The sequence below is a fragment of the Leptodactylus fuscus genome, chromosome 8, assembly GCF_031893055.1.
Source record: "Leptodactylus fuscus isolate aLepFus1 chromosome 8, aLepFus1.hap2, whole genome shotgun sequence".
Classification (NCBI taxonomy): Eukaryota; Metazoa; Chordata; class Amphibia; order Anura; family Leptodactylidae; genus Leptodactylus; species Leptodactylus fuscus.
Genome location: NC_134272.1, coordinates 35,824,195 through 35,843,983, shown reverse-complemented (window position 1 = coordinate 35,843,983; position 19,789 = coordinate 35,824,195). Strand labels below are relative to the sequence as shown.

Below are 19,789 nucleotides of genomic sequence, written 5' to 3'. Positions count from 1 at the left end.
TATATAGAAGATAAAGTGTCAAATTAACTGCATAACCTTCCTAATAAAGCCTTTGCATGAAAATGACTCAATTAGTGTCTAGCTCTCAACTCTCTAGTTCAGAAGCCAAGGGTATGCTTATTGATCCAGAAATAACTTCTCTCCTGGATCAATAACAGATAGACAAATGTCTCATTAATATTTAGAAGACAGAACATTGGCATGCCGTCTATAAAGTAGCAAAATGGGCTAAGGTATTCCTATATTAGGATATAAGCTACCTCCCACTCTGCCCAATGTTAGCTATCCGGCATCAAGCCGATATAGCAGCTGATGGTAATTTGCTGAGGATCTATTCAAAGGTTTTAAGTCCCCATTCACATATAGTATAGTTCCGTCTCAACGCGTTTCCCTCCCGTATCTAGGAGTTCATCAGGAGACTAAATAACTGAAAAAGTCTGTTGCTTCAATCTTACTGCTAATCATTTAGGTATCCTATGCTTTCCATATATCCTAATAGCCAGGAACCCTACCGGAGCCTATCTACCTCCTTTTTTGGCGGCTCACATTTACTTTGGACTCAATAGTCCACTTTCTGTCTATAGAAGATGGGCGGTTAAAACCACCGTTCCCCGTGCCTTGATGGTAGGCACAGGTACCAGGATGAAAGCTGAGGGCATAACGGCATACCACCTACCTTTATACCCAGTCCATAATGTGTGTTATCGCCGGCCTTCCCTGCGCATCGCTCCGAAAAAGGGGCGTGTCCACCGGAACTAACCGTAGGGCACGCCTCCCTCCTCCCATTGGAGCGTGTACACGGAGCTCGGTCGTTATGGTAACGGTGACGCTACTAGCACACCGCTTCATGATCGGAAGCATGTTATTATCTTAGGGCTTCTGAGAGGAACACAAGTAAGTATATATTAGGATATCAACCCAGACTATACATAAAGCCCTGGCCTCATACAATCCCGATCTCAAAAGTATATAAGTAGTCAAAGGTAGATATTGCTGGCAATAGGACAATTACTATTTTTGAAATCATGCGTTTTCTAGGAAAACCGCAACAAAAACGCAACATGTGAATGTACCCTAATGTCACCTATTGTTTAATATATCTGTCAAACAGGACATTTCCATAAATATATGATATACCCTTTCACAAAACGAGGTAACGTAACCCCAATTCCCAAGAGCTAATGTCACTTACTAAACCAATACATCATTAATAAAATAAATAAAAAATAAGATGCATTGTTCAAAACCAGCTACCTATAAAACCACTCCAACATATACATAGTATTGGGGTGTATAACTGGGGGATAAACCTGTTTCGTTATCAATGCGTCTCACCCCATTTTTTTGCTTCCTCTCAAGATAAACCCTAAGACACCCAATCCAATGTTCTTATACCTCAAACAGAAAATTCTTATTTAGTCATGTAAATCTGAGATGTAACATTCCCAACCCTAACAAAAGAGGTGACCCCAAGATGATGGCGCAATATCGGTACACGATCTAATCACCCCATAAAACGAGGAGCCACACTCCAAATATATCTCTTCATAACTACACGTCATGTGGATCTCAATAGAACCCTTAAATGAACGATGCAAAAGAGATAATTTCATTTAGACCATCCGGTTTAACACTTTTCAGCCTATAGGTCCATTTAGCTTCCTGTTGCAGAAGCTTTCTATCCAGATCACCCCTTCGTATGGAGGATGTAACTAACTCAATTCCCTGAAACGTTAGGAATTTCAGATCTCCATTATGCTCCTCCCATAGATGTCTGCTGATGGGTTGATCTTCTTTGCGGTTCACATACCCAATATGTTCTAGAAACCTTCGTCTCAATTCCCTAGAGGTCTTTCCTACATAATTTTTCCCACAACGACAAGTGATCAAATAGATCACACCACAACTTTTACAGTTGATGTAATCCCTTATCTTATAAGAGATGCCAGTTTTCGCACTCCGGAAGGTATCTCCTTTTTGGACATATTGGCATGCTTTGCATCCCCCGCATTTAAACATTCCCTTAGGAACCGACCTATCTAACCAGGTATTGTTCTTCCTTATTGGTTCAAGATGACTATGTACTAAATGGTCCTTTAAATTTCTTCCTCTCCTAAAAGTTATGGAGGGTTTGGGGGTAATGTTACTCCCAATGTCCACATCCAACTGTAAAATCTTCCAATGATTATTAATGATGTCTCTAACACTTTTATGTTTGTTATCATATGTTCCAATCAACCTTATAGCATTCCCCCCCTCCTCCTGTCTCTTCTTAGGCACTAGTAGTTCACCCCGATCACTTTTTGCGGCAAACTCATATGCCGTTTTGATCGTTTCCTCAGGATAACCCCTACATTTAAACCGTTCACATAGGTCTATTGCTTTTGAATTAAACTCCCCCCATTCAGAGCAGTTTCTCCGCATCCTGAGAAATTGCCCCTTCGGGATACCTTTTTTCAGGGGCATTGTGCCTACCATCAAGGCACGGGGAACGGTGGTTTTAACCGCCCATCTTCTATAGACAGAAAGTGGACTATTGAGTCCAAAGTAAATGTGAGCCGCCAAAAAAGGAGGTAGATAGGCTCCAGTAGGGTTCCTGGCTATTAGGATATATGGAAAGCATAGGATACCTAAATGATTAGCAGTAAGATTGAAGCAACAGACTTTTTCAGTTATTTAGTCTCCTGATGAACTCCTAGATACGGGAGGGAAACGCGTTGAGACGGGACTATACTATATGTGAATGGGGACTTAAAACCTTTGAATAGATCCTCAGCAAATTACCATCAGCTGCTATATCGGCTTGATGCCGGATAGCTAACATTGGGCAGAGTGGGAGGTAGCTTATATCCTAATATAGGAATACCTTAGCCCATTTTGCTACTTTATAGACGGCATGCCAATGTTCTGTCTTCTAAATATTAATGAGACATTTGTCTATCTGTTATTGATCCAGGAGAGAAGTTATTTCTGGATCAATAAGCATACCCTTGGCTTCTGAACTAGAGAGTTGAGAGCTAGACACTAATTGAGTCATTTTCATGCAAAGGCTTTATTAGGAAGGTTATGCAGTTAATTTGACACTTTATCTTCTATATACCCGGAGTTATTGTTTTAACATTATTTAATAAAAGTTAAATTTTACGCTGTTCTTTGGTTTGGAGTATAGCATTCCTCATATCTGCCCTGATTTAATTTCATAGGATGATGTGCGGTATGTCGATTTCATGTCGAGTCCCATCTGAAGGAGTTAGCGCAAGGCTTCACTGCTGGCCACTTTATTACTATATCATTTCATGAATATTAGACAAGGAAATGCCTTGTCTTCCCCTTAATTCTGCTTTTGATGAGTTGGATGGGAGCAGTCAGTGTTTTTTTGGAGGCAATTGACAGTGAAGGTAGTAGTAGCCTTGGACTGGCATTTGTACTGTACACTAAGGGGAAATCTCAACATTGGAATTATAGGGGTGTGCAAGAATCCCATGCACATGATAACTCACAAAAAATTGGCGGGGAAGTTGATGCCATTGCCCATAATGATTGACCTTTGGATATGACCTGGCAATTCTAGCCAATGTACAGCCCCAACATAAAAAATACTGATCAGGGCAGACTTAAGACAAGCTCTACATTCGAGAAATTTAAGAAGCTCTACCTTTGAGAATTCCAGTATTTGAAAACTCCAAAGTAGAGGTTTGTGACTTTTTCAAGCTTATTTGCACAAAAATACTGTTTTGAATTTTTTCCACCTTCCACTCTTAACTCTTGGGTTGCCCGCCTGTCTAGCTATGTAACAAATTTATCAAATAAGACTTAAAAAGTCACAAAAATTATCACAATCTTTCTCTGCTAAAGGCTTAATAAGTCTCCACACACCTATATGGTGGCCTCTCCGCAAGCCTCTCACCTCTACCAGGTTATAGTCTTCTCTACATCGGGCTGACGAGATGCAATAACATCGAAACGGCCACCCTCGATTGAGACTCGAGACTATACCTGGTAATAATCCCAGCGTCATTGCAAAACAAAGGCCTCTTGGAAGGTCGAGCATGATGCTAAAGGGAGCAGCCTTTATTGGGTTATTTCACTGAAATTCTGTCTTCCTAATTACATCAGGGAAGACAGGCTTGCACATTCCAGTGAGCGCCCTCTCTTGGTTTGCAACACTGAGGCAGCAGCTGACTTCCTAATTACATCATGGAAGGCAGATTTGCATATTCTTCCCATGGAATCTTTCTCTAGTGAAGCAATGATGTACATAACTGGAGTAACATCTTAGGACAGAAAAGTTAGGCCTTTTTCACACAATGATTTTAAATCTATGACTGTCTATGGGTCTATTCAGGTATTTGTTTTTCCCAGCGTCAAAAAGATTTACATACTCTATCTGTGTCCATTTTGATGTTTGTTCATGGATCTTAAAGTGGCAATCACACTGCCATTATTCACTATTCATATGTTTAAGTTTCTTCAACGACCTTCAAAGGACCGACACAGCATTGCCACATTCTCATGTTACAGATGCTCAAAATTTATCAAACATTCTGTAACTGTTGATAAATTTGTAGCAATTTACATCAATGAAGGGCGACTGCAGGAAAATCGACTTTTAAGATTCTCCGCAAGATAAATCTCCCCTAATAAATACTAAATACTGTATATAATTTTAAAATATATATATAAAAGGTAACCTTATACAAAGAAAATAGGTAGCTGTATGCTTATTTTGTTATCAGTTTTATTGAATAACAAACCATCAATGTTTTTATCACTTTAATTGAAATGATGGACACGTCTGAAGGATCCAATTCTGGGGTTAGAGGCTCCCCAGTCGCTGTATCTCCTGTACTCTCCAGGTCTCAGGTAATACTGACGTCCTCTGTAGTTGGGCTCCTCATAGAACATCCAGTATCCATCATTTACTTGGCAAGAATGAATGTCATTGTAGCGGAATCTCTCATAGACATGAGGACAATCTTCACTGAACTCCATCATCTGACCTCTGAAATCTTCTTTCTCATAGATCTTAATTCCGAATGAACCTTGGTGCTGTAAAAAGAAATGTAATGTTAACAAATGTGAAAATAAAACAAGGACTCTACAACATTACATATGTTATGTTAGTTTAACATATGTTTGGCGTCCAGGGGACACTTCTTAGGGTCTTTTTCAACTCTGTGGTAGCATCTTCTGTGGTCATCTTCTTCGGAGTGGTCTGCTTGGGGAGTAGCATACCAGCCAGGGATAGAAATAGACTCGACAGGCTGATTAGAAGGGCCAGCTCTGTCCTGGGGAGTCCACTGGAACCAGTGCAGGTTGTGGATGACAGAAGGATACTGTCTGTGGTGACCTCCATGCGGGAGAACAAATCCCACCCCATGTATGAGACCGTGACAGCACTGGGCAGTACTGTCAGTGACCGACTGCTTCACCCCAAGTATGACAAAGAGTAGTATCAGAAGTCTTTCCTCCCCACTTTAGTTAGGCTGTACAATCAATACCGAGCTAAGCAGAGAACATTCCATACACAGAACTGAAAGACCCTTAAGTTTTTCAATCCCTTCCACTATTTTCTTTACTTTTATTTTTTTATCTGTACCTACTCTCACTGCAATGCCTCTACTGTGGAACTTTTTATATTTGTATTTATACAGTATTATTATTGTATTATCTATGCTGCTGTAACACAATGAATTACCCACGGAGGCAATATTAAAGGATTATCTTATCTTATTATCTTAGTTTAGATGTACCCTTATGAACTATGTGCACTGTGCCCCTTTTTGTTAAAAAAAGACGTAATTGTCCCTTTATAATACAGAGTGACCTGATTTTTTTTATGCTTTGCACTTTTTTTTACCCACTTTTTTAAAAAGGTAGAAGTCATAAATGCAGTGTGAAAAGGATTTTCATTTAAGCCATGCCCGACAAAAAACAAAAGTGGCAAAGGCAGCATAACATCTGGAAAAAAAATCTATATCTAAAGAATCTATAGACAACTGATGGTACTTCTCTTTTTACAATGTAATCCTGCTTTTGGAGCAAAACCAAAAATGTAGTAGGTAATATGTGTACCAAAATCAGAATTAGTCAGAACAAAACATAATAAAGTACACTAAAAACTAACTTTTATAAGTGGGGATGACGTCCATCCTTAGGGAGAGACCACCTTCTCAGGTGTGTGGTGACTTATACAGCCATAGTTGCTCCATTGCAAGGGAACATGGGAGTAATATGCAAATCTGTCTCCCAAGATCATACCTCCCAACCGTCCCGATTTCCGCGGGACAGTCACGATTTGGGTGACATGTCCCGCGGTCCCGATTGGAGGGAGGTATGTCCCGATTTCAACTCAGATCTGCGTCCAGAGCATGCAGATCTGAGTTGAACACATATGCGGCTGAAGCAAGGAGCTGACACAGGTCAGCTACTCGCTTCGCCGCTGCCCGCCTCTCTCCCTGACACATGCGGCTGAAGCTGCTCGCGTGCTCGCTTCGCCGCTGCGTCTCTCTCTCTCTCGCTGACACATGCGGCTGAAGCGAGGAGCTGACCTGTGTCAGCTCCTCGCTTCGCCGCTGCCGCCGGCTCCTGGCTTGTAGACGCGATGTACAAGCCAGGAGCCGGCGGCAGCAGCGAAGCGAGGAGCTGACACAGGTCAGCTCCTCGCTTCAGCCGCATGTGTCAGCGAGAGATAGGCGAAGCGAGCACGCGAGCCGCTTCAGCCGCGTGTGTCAGCGAGAGAGGCGGGCAGAGAGCGGCGAGGGAGCGGAGGAGAAGGTAAGTTTAATGTGGAGGTGGAACGTGAATCTGGGGGCAGATGAAGGAGAGGACGGCATGACACTGGGGGCAGAGATGGAGGGACAGGAATCTGGGGGCAGAGATGTGGGACATGAATCTGGGGGCAGAGATGGAGGGGACATGAATCTGGGGGCAGAGATGGAGGGACATGAATCTGGGGGCAGAGATGGAGTGGACATGAAACTGGGGGCAGAGATGTGGGGACATGAATCTGGGGGCAGAAATGGAGGGACATGAATCTGGGGGCAGAGATGGAGTGGACATGAAACTGGGGGCAGAGATGTGGGGACATGAATCTGGGGGCAGAGATGGAGGGACATGAATCTGGGGGCAGAGATGGAGTGGACATGAAACTGGGGCAGAGATGGGGGACATGAATCTGGGGGCAGAGATGGAGAGGACATGAATCTGAGGGCAGAGATGGGGGACATGAATCTGGGGGCAGAGATGGAGAGGACATGAATCTGGGGGCAGAGATGGAGAGGACATGAATCTGGGGGCAGAGATGGAGGGACATGAATCTGGGGGCAGAGATGGAGGGACATGAATCTGGGGGCAGAGATGGAGGGACATGAATCTGGGGGCAGAGATGTGGGACATGAATCTGGGGGCAGAGATGTGGGGACATGAATCTAGGGGCAGAGATGGAGAGGACATGAATCTGGGGGCAGAGATGGAGGGACATGAATCTGGGGGCAGAGATGGAAGAGGGACATGAAACTGGAGGCAGATGAAGGGTGTATATGAAACTGGGGGAGAGATAGAGGGGGGACATATAATTTACGGGTGACTGTAGGAGGATTATACTGTGTGCAGGCACATGAAAAATTAACGAGTGGGCGGGGTCAACACAAAAGTGGGCGGGGCTAAATTTGCCACGGCGCGCTATGCGCGCCGCACATTTTGTCCCTCTTTCGGTTCTTCAAAAGTTGGGAGGTATGCCCAAGATGTAAACAGGGAGACAGTGCCTCTGTTATGCCGCCCTCTATGGGAAGCACCCTGAACAACATGCCCGACTTTCCCAGAAGTCTTTACTGCATAATGCGGGGTTATAACCAAATCAATTTCTCAGCTACGGACGGCACCGTTTCTCTCTGGTTGGACTTCATCAGCGCAGCCTAGAGAGAATTGATTTGGTAGAAGTGAGAAGCTAAGAGGCCAGATTATGGGGATAACATCCATCCTTAGGGAGGGACCATCTTTTCAGGTGTGTGGAGACTTATACAGCCATAGTTGCTCCACTGCAAGGGAACATGGGAAGAATATGCAAATCTGTCTCCCAAGATGTAAACAGGGAGACAGTGCCTCTGTTATATCACCCTCTATGGGAAGCACCCTGAACATCATGCCCGACTTTCCCAGAAGTGTTTACTGCATAATGCGGGGTTATAGGCGGGGGTCTAGTCTGCGCTGATGTAGTTCAACCAGACAGAAACGGTGCCGTCCGTAGCTGAGAAATAGATTTGGTTATAACCTCGCATTATGCAGTAAACACTTCTGGGAAAGTCGGGCATGATGTTCAGGGTGCTTCCCATAGAGGGCAGCATAACAGAGGCACTGTCTCCCTGTTTACATCTTGGGAGAAGTTTTGCATATTCTTCCCATGTTAACTTTTATAAGTTCATTTCTGCTCCTGCTTTTGGCTTCAAAACTGGATCCACAATACCTAAGCATACGTCTTTATACTCAAGGTTGCAGATTGAATAAAAGAAACTTTTCAATGAACAGAAAAACTCTCTTAGGCTAAGGCCCCACGTAGCGAAACGCGGCAAAAGCCAATGTGGATAAAAGACGTGTTTCCCGCAGCATTTTCCATTGCATATTGCTAAGTTTTTATCTGCACATTTTTGAAAAACCCGGGTGTTTTTGAAAACGCAGCTTTTCTGCCACATGTTTTTTTTCTGGAACATGTGAATAGGATTAGCCAGAATCTCATTCACTTTGTAAGTATTGTAAAATACATATATTTTTGCCACAGCATTTCCACAGCCCGAGGTCTGGGCCCCACATTGCAAAAACGCTGCATTTTACAGAACTTGCAAAGTAAATGGGGATCTGCCTAATCCCATCCACACATTGCAGTAAAATACCTGCAGTGGAAATCACAGCATGGCAATTATGCTTATGGAAATGCTGATGGTATCCTTATAGGTATAATGGAGTAAGCAGATGAAAACTGGAGTTTCTGTAAAAAAGCGCTAGGTAAAAAATTGCAATGTGTTTCCGATATAGTCTTTTCTCAATTTTTTTACTGTGGCTTGCTACGTGGGGCCTTAGTCTCAGCATTTTTTCTTGTGACTTTTTGAGCCAAAGCCAAGAGTGGCTGACAGAAATTAGTTTTTTTTTTTTAACATTAAGAATTTTATTAAGGGTTGGCTTAAGAACAGGAAATAAATCAAACAAATTGCCCACAGAGGAGGCACATAAGGGGGAATAGGGGAGCGGAGGTGAGGGTTGGTGAGAAGAAGGAACATCAAGCAGGCGGCAGGGGGAATCAAAAGAAGCTCAGCTCTGTCGCAGCAGAGTCAAATTCTAAAACCAAAATCAGAAATTAACTTTTTGTTCTAATCAATTTTGATGTTTAAAAAAAAAGAAATACATGAAATCAACTGACCTGAGGGCTTATACGACAAGATCTAATGGAGTCATTGTAACCCATCCATTGCTGGAAATTTGGGTATTCTCCTCTATGGAGAAAATATTGATGGCCTCTGTAATTGGGATGTTCATACAAGATCCAGTTTCCACTTTCGACACGGATAGAGTTGCAACGTTTGAAGTATGAAGACAAATCTGGGCATTCAGAGTGACACTCATATGAGCGACCCTGGAAGTTTCTGTCTTCATAAAAAATTATCTGAAAAATTAAAATGCACATGTTAGCATAGCAATAATTACATGAAAAATAATAAGAATAAGGCCTTAGAGATGAGCAAACACTGTTCGGATCAGACGATCCGAACAGCACGCTCCCATAGAAATGAATAGAAGCACCTGGCATGCAGACTTTGCCGGTGGCCGGCCGCTTAACCCCCTGCATGCCGGCCGCTTCCATTCATTTCTATGGGAGCGTGCTGTGAGCGTGTTGTTCAGAACGGCTGTTCCGAACAGTGTTTGCTCATCTCTATTAATTACACATCTGCCGGCACAGCTATTCAGAAGTCCATTCTTTGCCATTGACCGTGGGTCCGTAAGAACAAAAGAGCAGCAAGTTTTCTTTATGCATCATGTATGCATCATCACATCAATATAAGTCTATGCATTCATAAAAAAATGAATGTCATTCATTTCATTCATGTATCTTTTTTTTTTTCTTCGATAAAACTGCCAACTAGTCTTCAATACTAGATGAGGAAAATGTACTTAATAAATTTAATTAACATAGATTTGGGTAGTTTCAAATGGATGGACTATTCCAGGTAGGTTAACATAAGTATAGCATTTTTCTTTTTCTTTTTGCTATATACTGTTAGAAAACAAAGTCTACTGTTCTGTCCCAGACCCATTTTACAATTACTGTATACGGGTACAGTAAGCAACAATATAGAATACAGCTGCATACATCAGAGGCATCTACTGGATGCACTGTATACAAAAGCATCAGAAATCCAAACAGATGTCTGAACCAGAATGTGGAGGATCAACTAATATGTTCACCGGACAAAGGATTGTTACCAGAAAGAAATAAACAGTCAAATATTGTGTAACAGCCTCCTGTCTTAAATATAATAATTAGTCAATAATTTCTTACCTTCCCCATGTTGCTTAGTAATGTTTGTTCGCTGATTCAGTTCAGTCTCCACTGGTAAACGACCAGGACATTTATATACTATACCTCCTCTATTGTATGGAGAACTTGCTGATATGCCAAAATAAATAGTTGTGTTACCTTCACTGAAGTTTTGTTCATTGTGACTATTGTGGAATTGCTTTCAGAATGTTCTCTCGGACTAGCATATAGATAGAAAAGAATAGCAATTAAGAAAGCTAAACAAAACAATGCTATTTGAAAGTTTTGTAACACTCTTTACACACACACGCGCACAAACACACGCGCGCGCACACACACATATATATATTTGACTTGTAGTTGTATGCTTTTGCTATTTCATCACATTTCCTCATAGTCTTTGTAAACATGTCATAAAATAACTTTCCTAGCTTTGAACCTTATATTTTTGAAAGAGTACACTGGAGTTGATTTACTAGGGGGGGGGGGGGGGCATTTAATTTTTATTATCAATGGCATTTTTTTATTTTCGTTTTTGACTCCCCTCCTTCTAAACCACATAACTTTTTTTATTTCTCCGCTCCCAGAGCCATATGAGGTCTTCATCTTTGCGGGACAAATTTTTCTTCATGATGTCAGCATTAATTATTCTGTATAATATACTGGGAAGCTGGAAAATAAAATCAGAATAGGGTGGATTTGAAGAAAAAATGCATTTATGCAACATTCTTACGGGCTTCGGTTTTACGGCGTTCATTGTGCAGCCAAAATGACATGTCCCCTGTATTTTGTGTTTTTGTACAATTCCGGGGATACCAAATTTCTATGGTTTTATTTACATTTTGACCCCTTAAAAAAAATCCAAAACTTTTTTTTTCTAAAAGTCGCCATATTCTGACAGCCGTAACTTTTTTATACATAAGTGTACGGGGATGCATAGGGCGTCTTTTTTTGCGGGGCCGGGTGTACTTTTTAGTTCTACCATTTTCGGGAAATGCTATTGCTTTGATCACTTTTTATTCAAATTTTTATCAGAATCAAAACAGTGAGAAAACGGCGGTTTGGCACTTTTGACTATTTTTCCCGCTACGGAGTTTACCAAACAGAAACAATATTTTAATAGATTTGTAGAGCGGGCAATTTCAGACACAGGGATACCTAACATGTATGTGTTTCACAGTATTTAACTACTTTTATATGTGTTCTAGGGAAAGGGGGGTGATTTGAATTTTTAATACTTCTAAAGAATTTTAATTTTTTTTTTTTTTTTTACTTTTTTTTTTTTGCATTTATTAGACCCCCTAGGGGTGCTGAACCCCAGGGGGTCTGATCACTAATGCAATACATTACAATGCTAATGCTTTGCAATGCATTGCAAAAGATCATAATTTCTTTTGCAAGCTGCATAAACCAGCCTGCAAAAGAAAGAGATTGCAGACTGGCCGGGAGCCTTTAACAAGGCTCCTGGCTGTCATGGCAACGTGACGTCAGCCCTGGAGCTTGGCAAAATGACGTCGGCAAAATGGCGGCGCCCATGCACCACCGGGAAAATGACACCTCCGCCTTTGACCGCCTTTGACCGTGGCGCCGGAGGGGTTAATCGGGGACCGGGGACCGATCGGAGACATTAGCGCCGGTTGTCTACTGCGTAAAGCTCCCAAGCGGTCGCCGTAGTTACACCCCCGGCATGCACCGTACTATTACGGCGGATGTCGGGAAGGGGTTAAAGGGGCTCTATCAGCAAAATTATGCTGATAGAGCCCCACATATGCATGAATAGCCTTTATAAAGGCCATTCAGGCATTGCTAATGTTATATTAAACTACCCCCTCACCCCATTTAATAATAATACCCTAAAAAAGAATATAATAATCATACCTTATTGTGCATGCGGGGCGGGCATGCACAGTCTGACGTCATCTTTAGCCATGCCTACATCTTCTTTCTTCTTGCAGTGATGTCCTCGGGTCCCGGGGTGAAAGCCGGTGCTGCCTCTTAATGCCCTATAATTTATTCTCATGCTGCTTTTATGATGGGTAAGCTTTACTCTTCAATATGTACAGTATATGACGTGTTATACACCTTGTGACTAAACCTTACTATTGTAGAGCAAGCTCCATGTACATTTTATATTATCCTTTTTCCTTGCAGAGTATAATAATCAGAGACTCAGAGAATCGGGGGAATAAAAACATAAAAAACTACTGTTTCTTACCTGTCCCCCGGCTCCTACGCTGTCGGACGTCACATGACCTGGGACGTAGGCCGGGTTCATGTGACGTCAGAGACGTCAGACAACTAGGAAGGAGGCCTGGCCAGGATCATGGAGAGATCACACTATGTCCAAAATGACCCCCAAGTATAATGATAGCAGCGGTAGCGGCTGTCACCGGGCCCCTAATGTCCCGGGCCCTGTGGCAGCTGCCTCTGCTGCTATGGCGGTAGTTACGCCACTGACTACAACTCTACGTAATTTTGTTGTCTGCATACACAATTTACTATACTACAACTCTACCTAATCCTGTTGGTATCAAATGTGCATATGAACCTCACTGGATAGCTGACCCATTCGGTCTATGTGCTATAGGCTTATAAATGTACATCTCTTTACTATCTACTATCTATATTTACTATCTGTACTTTATTGTTAGTTAGGGCACCATTGGACATTTTTGCTGTGCTCATTTTTGTATATTTACTGTTGCCATTTGCATCATATATTTTGTATAATTTTTTTAATGTGGTAATATTAAAGTTTGTATATTTTATTCATTATGAATCTTGGTCTTTTATGACCTCATTATACTGAGTGTCTGTTTACCTTTTTTTGGTTTCTCTATATTTGTTTTTGGTATAGACACGTTATCTTTGATATAGGACCTCTATTTGGGATCACACTATGTGTATAAAAAAACACGTTTTTTTCTGAAGTTTTTTGTTATCTGGTACTGTAAAACGCAGCATTTTTTTCCGCCTTAAAACCATGGATGTTTGTGGATTTTTTTCATGTAGTTATATCTATGTCCTTCAAAATGTAAAAATGCTGTATAGGTCATGTATTTTTTTTTTTTTTTAAGGCCATGCAAAACATGTATAGTAGTAGCAATAGTATGATTATTTCTGATGTATTTCTTGCAATTTTTTTTGCCATTTCATTGACACTAAGATAATAGTAGACGTAGAAGCAGCCCATTTATTAATAGCTAAGTTAGAAGTTGAGTAGTACTACAAGAGTAATGTCATCTGTGTAGTCACTATGAATGTTATTTCACAGTACTCTATAGTAAACGTAATGTGACTGGGGAGATTTTCATAGATTAGCACACATTGCCTCACTTAGGGCGGGTTCACACCTGCATCAGGTCTCCGCTTTGTGGGTTTCCATCTTCTGCCTGAGAAACTGGACAGGAGACGGAAACCCGGCAGGGAAGTCAGTGTCTGCCCACGAGCATTTTCTGGTCTCTGCGGCAAAACCGTTTTTTTTTTTTAATCGGACGGTTAAAAAAAAATGGTTTCGCCGCGGAAAGGCAGAAGATGCTCATGGGCGGACACTTTGCAAACCCATTCAAATGAATGGGTTTCAAAACTGACTGCCGGTTTCCATCTCCTGTCCAGTTTCTCGGGCAGAAAGACGGAAACCTGCAAAGCGGAGAGTGGGCGAAGGTGTGAAGTGGGATTTTTTTCGCAAACAAGATAGTCACAGCTCTCCCCTGTTTGTGCTGTCACATGGCTAGAGAGATTGACCTACATGATTTTATGTTTCATTGTACACTAGGGTACATTGAGTATTTGCACTTCTGAGGTTGTTAAAGCAAGTTGAGTGAAGTGCCTCTATAAGGACGGAGCCTTATTTTATATATATACAGTGGGGCAAAAAAGTATTTAGTCAGTCACCAATAGTGCAAGTTCCACCACTTAAAAAGATGAGAGGCATCTGTAATTTACATCATAGGTAGACCTCAACTATGAGAGACAAAATGAGAAAACAAATCCAGAAAATCACATTGTCTGATTTTGTAAGAATTTATTTGCAAATTATGGTGGAAAATAAGTATTTGGTCACCTACAAACAATCCAGATTTCTGGCTCTCACAGACCTGTAACTTCTTCTTTAAGAGTCTCCTCTTTCCTCCACTCATTACCTGTAGTAATGGCACCTGTTTAAACTTGTTATCAGTATAAAAAGACACCTGTGCACACCCTCAAACAGTCAGACTCCAAACTCCACTATGGTGAAGACCAAAGAGCTGTCAAAGGACACCAGAAACAAAATTGTAGCCCTGCACCAGGCTGGGAAGACTGAATGTGCAATAGGCAACCAGCTTGGATTGAAGAAATCAACTGTGGGAGCAATAATTAGAAAATGGAAGACATACAAGACCACTGATAATCTCCCTCGCTCTGGGGCTCCACGCAAAATCTCACCCCGTGGGGTCAAAATGATCACAAGAACGGTGAGCAAAAATCCCAGAACCACGCGGGGGAACCTAGTGAATGAACTGCAGAGAGCTGGGACCAATGTAACAAAGCCTACCATCAGTAACACACTACGCCGCCAGGGACTCAGATCCTGCAGTGCCAGACGTGTCCCACTGCTTAAGCCAGTACATGTCCGGGCCCGTCTGAAGTTTGCTAGAGAGCATTTGGATGATCCAGAAGAGTATTGGGAGAATGTCCTATGGTCTGATGAAACCAAACTGGAACTGTTTGGTAGAAACACAACTTTTCGTGTTTGGAGGAAAAAGAATACTGAGTTGCATCCATCAAACACCATACCTACTGTAAAGCATGGGGGTGGAAACATCATGCTTTGGGGCTGTTTCTCTGCAAAGGGGCCAGGACGACTGATCCGGGTACATGAAAGAATGAATGGGGCCATGTATCGTGAGATTTTGAGTGCAAACCTCCTTCCATCAGCAAGGGCATTGAAGATGAAACATGGCTGGGTCTTTCAACATGACAATGATCCAAAGCACACTGCCAGGGCAACGAAGGAGTGGCTTTGTAAGAAGCATTTCAAGGTCCTGGAGTGGCCTAGCCAGTCTCCAGATCTCAACTCTATAGAAAACCTTTGGAGGGAGTTGAAAGTCCGTGTTGCCAAGCGACAGCCCCAAAACATCACTGCTCTAGAGGAGATCTGCATGGAGGAATGGGCCAACATACCAGCAACAGTGTGTGCCAACCTTGTGAAGACTTACAGAAAACGTTTGACCTCTGTCATTGCCAACAAAGGAGCGAGAACAAAGTATTGAGATGAAATTTTGTTACTGACCAAATACTTATTTTCCACCATAATTTGCAAATAAATTCTTACAAAATCAGACAATGTGATTTTCTGGATTTGTTTTCTCATTTTGTCTCTCATAGTTGAGGTCTACCTATGATGTAAATTACAGACGCCTCTCATCTTTTTAAGTGGTGGAACTTGCACTATTGGTGACTGACTAAATACTTTTTTGCCCCACTGTACATATATATATATATATATATATATATATATATATATATATATATATATTCTTTTTTTCCCACTTTTTTAAAAGAAATTCTATCACATTTATTAGATTAATTATTAATTCAATGCATTGCAAAGCATAGCATAATAATGGTACTTTTATTACAGGCTGCTTAATAATAATAGATGATATTGGGAGAGAGGCCTGGAAGCCTTTAAAAGGGTCCAAGCTGTCATAGTAACAGGACATCAGTCCGTCAGTGGATGGCCGGCCATGAGTCGTATTGTGGGGAAGGTAGCTCGTAGTAGCAGTGGTGCGGACCCAACCAGTCAGAGACAGGGACACAAATCTTGTATCAAAGTGGTTTATTTAAGAAAAACAGCAAAATAAATAAACCTTTGCATCATGCACAAAAATTAGCAAAATAAAATACAGCCTTAATGTCAGGCAAAACAACGTGAAACAATATCCTGCTTGTCTGAGCGCTAACTAAACAGAAAATACTAACTGTACGCGTGGCTTACTATCAGGCATATCAACCAAAAACAACACTGTACCATATCACAAGGATCTCAGTGTCAGGACATACTCAGGCTCTTTCTCTTGCTCCTAGGATCTGCCTGAACTGCAGGCTCTACAGGCTTTTATGGCCCAGTAACGAGCCTGTGACCCACACCTGGGCCGAGGCCTATTCCAGATCCGCACTGGACCACACGTATGTCAGAAACCTGGGATTGATATAGCGGTACTCTAGAACTCTGCCTGTCACCTTCTCACAGTAGGCTTTAGCACTGGATGTCTCCCAGTGGCTATGATGGCCGCTCAGCTCCGGTGTGGCCGCCATACTTAAATACGCAACATCCACTGTACTATTACGGTGGATGTCGGGAAAGTGTTAATTATGTATAAATATTTTTAAGAAAAGCTAGGCAGATTTATCAAAGTTATCTAAAAGCAAAACTGACTTAGGTGCCCATAGCAACCAATCACAGTGTGACTTACATTTTGTATTCTCCTGAAATATGGTGGTGAAGCAAATAGCACCACTGCGACCCAGTAATATACAGTCCTATGAAAAAGTTTGGGCACCCCTATTAATCTTAATCATTTTTAGTTCTAAATATTTTGGTGTTTGCAGCAGCCATTTCAGTTTGATATCTCTAATAACTGATGGACACAGTAATATTTCAGGATTGAAATGAGGTTTATTGTACTAACAGAAAATGTGCAATATGCATTAAACCAAAATTTGACCGATGCAAAAGTATGGGCACCTCAACAGAAAAGTGACATTAATATTTAGTAGATCCTCGTTTTGCCTCTAGTCGCTTCCTGTAGCTTTTAATCAGTTCCTGGATCCTGGATGAAGGTATTTTGGACCATTCCTCTTTACAAAACAATTCAAGTTCAGTTAAGTTTGATGGTCGCCAAGCATGGACAGCCCGCTCTCAAATGATCTGAAAACAAAGATTGTTCAACCTAGTTGTTCAGGGGAAGGATACAAAAAGTTGTCTCAGAGATTTAACCTGTCAGTTTCCACTGTGAGGAACATAGTAAGGAAATGGAAGACCACAGGGACAGTTCTTGTTAAGCCCAGAAGTGGTAGGCCAAGAAAAATATCAGAAAGGAAGAGAAGAAGAATGGTGAGAACAGTCAAGGACAATCCACAGACCACCTCCAAAGAGCTGCAGCATCATCTTGCTGCAGATGGTGTCACTGTGCATCGCTCAACAATACAGCGCACTTTGCACAAGGAGAAGCGGTATGGGAGAGTGATGAGAAAGAAGCCGTTTCTGCACGTACGCCACAAATAGAGTTAAGTTTTAGATTTAGTCACCATTTCTGTGAATGGTTATTATCTTGGATGGTGTAATTACCCGCTGTGACACTATATTGTACTTGGGTTTGATATGTTTAGAATCAATAAAGTAGGTAACATAGATGAGTGAGTAGTATTCGATTGAATACTTCCCCTGCATAGTCACTGGTGTACTCGGTCAAATACCATGCGTTAAACACAGTAAAAATTTGATGCGCCTCCCACCTTCCCTGGTGTCTTTTTACACCAATAATATGCAGGGGAGGTATTCGATCGAATACTACTCGCTCATCTCTAGTAGGTAACAAACAAGGAAATAATGGTAATTTTTTTTTTCAAGTTGATGTAGTTGAAGTCTTTTAAGAAAGGGATTGAAACTGGTCTAATCTTTAAAGGTCGCCTCCAACAGAAGGAACCAATGAGTAGGCCTAATGAAGGTGACCGTTATCTCTGAAATGTGTCTGATTAGATTGACTAGTAGAGCCTCAGGCTGGCCAGGAGAGAGTTTCTATAATGATTTCACTGGGGTTCCCCAAGAACTGCTGCTTTGGGTTATTTCCAGTTCTAAATTTCAATATTTCAGACCAGGTTTTAGCTATTTCAGGCCTTATCCACATGTCTAAAATGATGTAGTGTAGCATCCATATACCTCACTAATGACATATGTACCTATTAATTTCAATGTGTTTATTCAAAGTGATTCAGATGCATTATGGATAGAGATGGGTGAACCCCTCAGAATTAGTTTTGTTCCTGGTTTGACTGGTTCAGATCTCTGATTTGTTTGAGTCAAACAAGTTTGGTATGATCAACACCATAAATCAGCTTAAAACATAGTGTAGAACACTCTCAGGGATACTAAAAACCTGGTCCTCCCTTTTGAATTCAACTCACTCCTCTATGACAGAAGGACCACTGCTGATAATAGAGGCGGTGGTCCCACTATCATCTATCCCTTTGTTGTGACACTATCTCACAGTACAGCATTATTTAAAAAAAAATTATGGCAGTGGGTAAAAAAAAATAAATCATAGTTCTTGGTGGTGCTATGGTGCTATATTCAAATGGACCAATTGGCTCTCCTGTGGTTGAAATATTTGAATTTTGGGCTAGAATAGGTGATTTAGCATTAAATTCAAGTGGCTGAAGTGTCTATATATAGCGGGGCCACCACAGGCAGTAAAAATGAGAGTTGTTAGCCTATCTAACTGTCTGCACACAGAATGATCAAATGTGACTGTAAAAAATTTCACAAAATTATTGTACTCTTAAACCAGTGAAGTAGTGATGTAGAAAGGTTGAGTAAAATCTCAGGACAGAAGTGTTGCACTTACAATACTATATTTGGAGCAATTAATGGCAACTACAACCTGCTGACTTTGAAAAGTCCTCTCATGATAAAGATCCTTCAATAAGTTTAATAGCAGTATTTAATACTATATACACTTTTATTAAAATACAGTAATTTTTTTTTTTTTTTTTAAATATGAGGTAGTATATTTATTTTGGCAAAATTTTTATTGAATAATAATTAAACCGTCAATGTTTTTGTAATCTTAATTAAAATAGTGGACTCGTCTGAAGGAACCAATTCGGGCACTGGAAGCTCCCCAGTTACTGTATCTCCTGTACTCTCCAGGTCTCAGGTAATACTGACGTCCTCTGTAGTTGGGCTCCTCATAGAACATCCAGTATCCATCATGTACGTGACAAGAATGAATGTCATTGTAGCGGAATCTGCCTCATAGGAATGAAGAGAACTTGGATAAAGAAAGCGGATGAGCACAGTTCACACAAAAGCAGTTTCTAGCTCTCCATCTTGTAAAGCAAATAAAAAAAGTTTAACAATAGGTTTCCCTTGTAGTCTTCGGCCACCTGACCACGTGAGGAGTAACTCCCTTTCTCTCACCTAGAGCTTGCTGTTGTGCTTTGTCTGACTCTCCTCTTGTTACCACTGACGTGCGCCTGCAGAGACCCTAACCCTGC

At 41.4% G+C, this 19,789-nt stretch overlaps 2 protein-coding genes across 2 annotated transcripts in view; one reads left to right on the top strand and one right to left on the bottom strand.

Moving 5' to 3' along the window:
* Window positions 1–19,789, top strand: part of LOC142216490 (gamma-crystallin-3-like) — a 401,417-nt gene that overhangs the window by 129,397 nt on the left and 252,231 nt on the right. The gene's annotated exons all lie outside the window — the stretch shown is intronic.
* Window positions 4,722–9,676, bottom strand: LOC142216781 (gamma-crystallin-3-like). Its single transcript, XM_075284812.1, has 2 exons — window positions 9,413–9,676; window positions 4,722–5,049 (listed from the first exon to the last, which is right to left on the bottom strand). Exons 1-2 carry the CDS (start codon window positions 9,674–9,676, stop codon window positions 4,774–4,776), a joined length of 540 nt encoding a protein of 179 aa, XP_075140913.1. The 3' UTR covers window positions 4,722–4,773.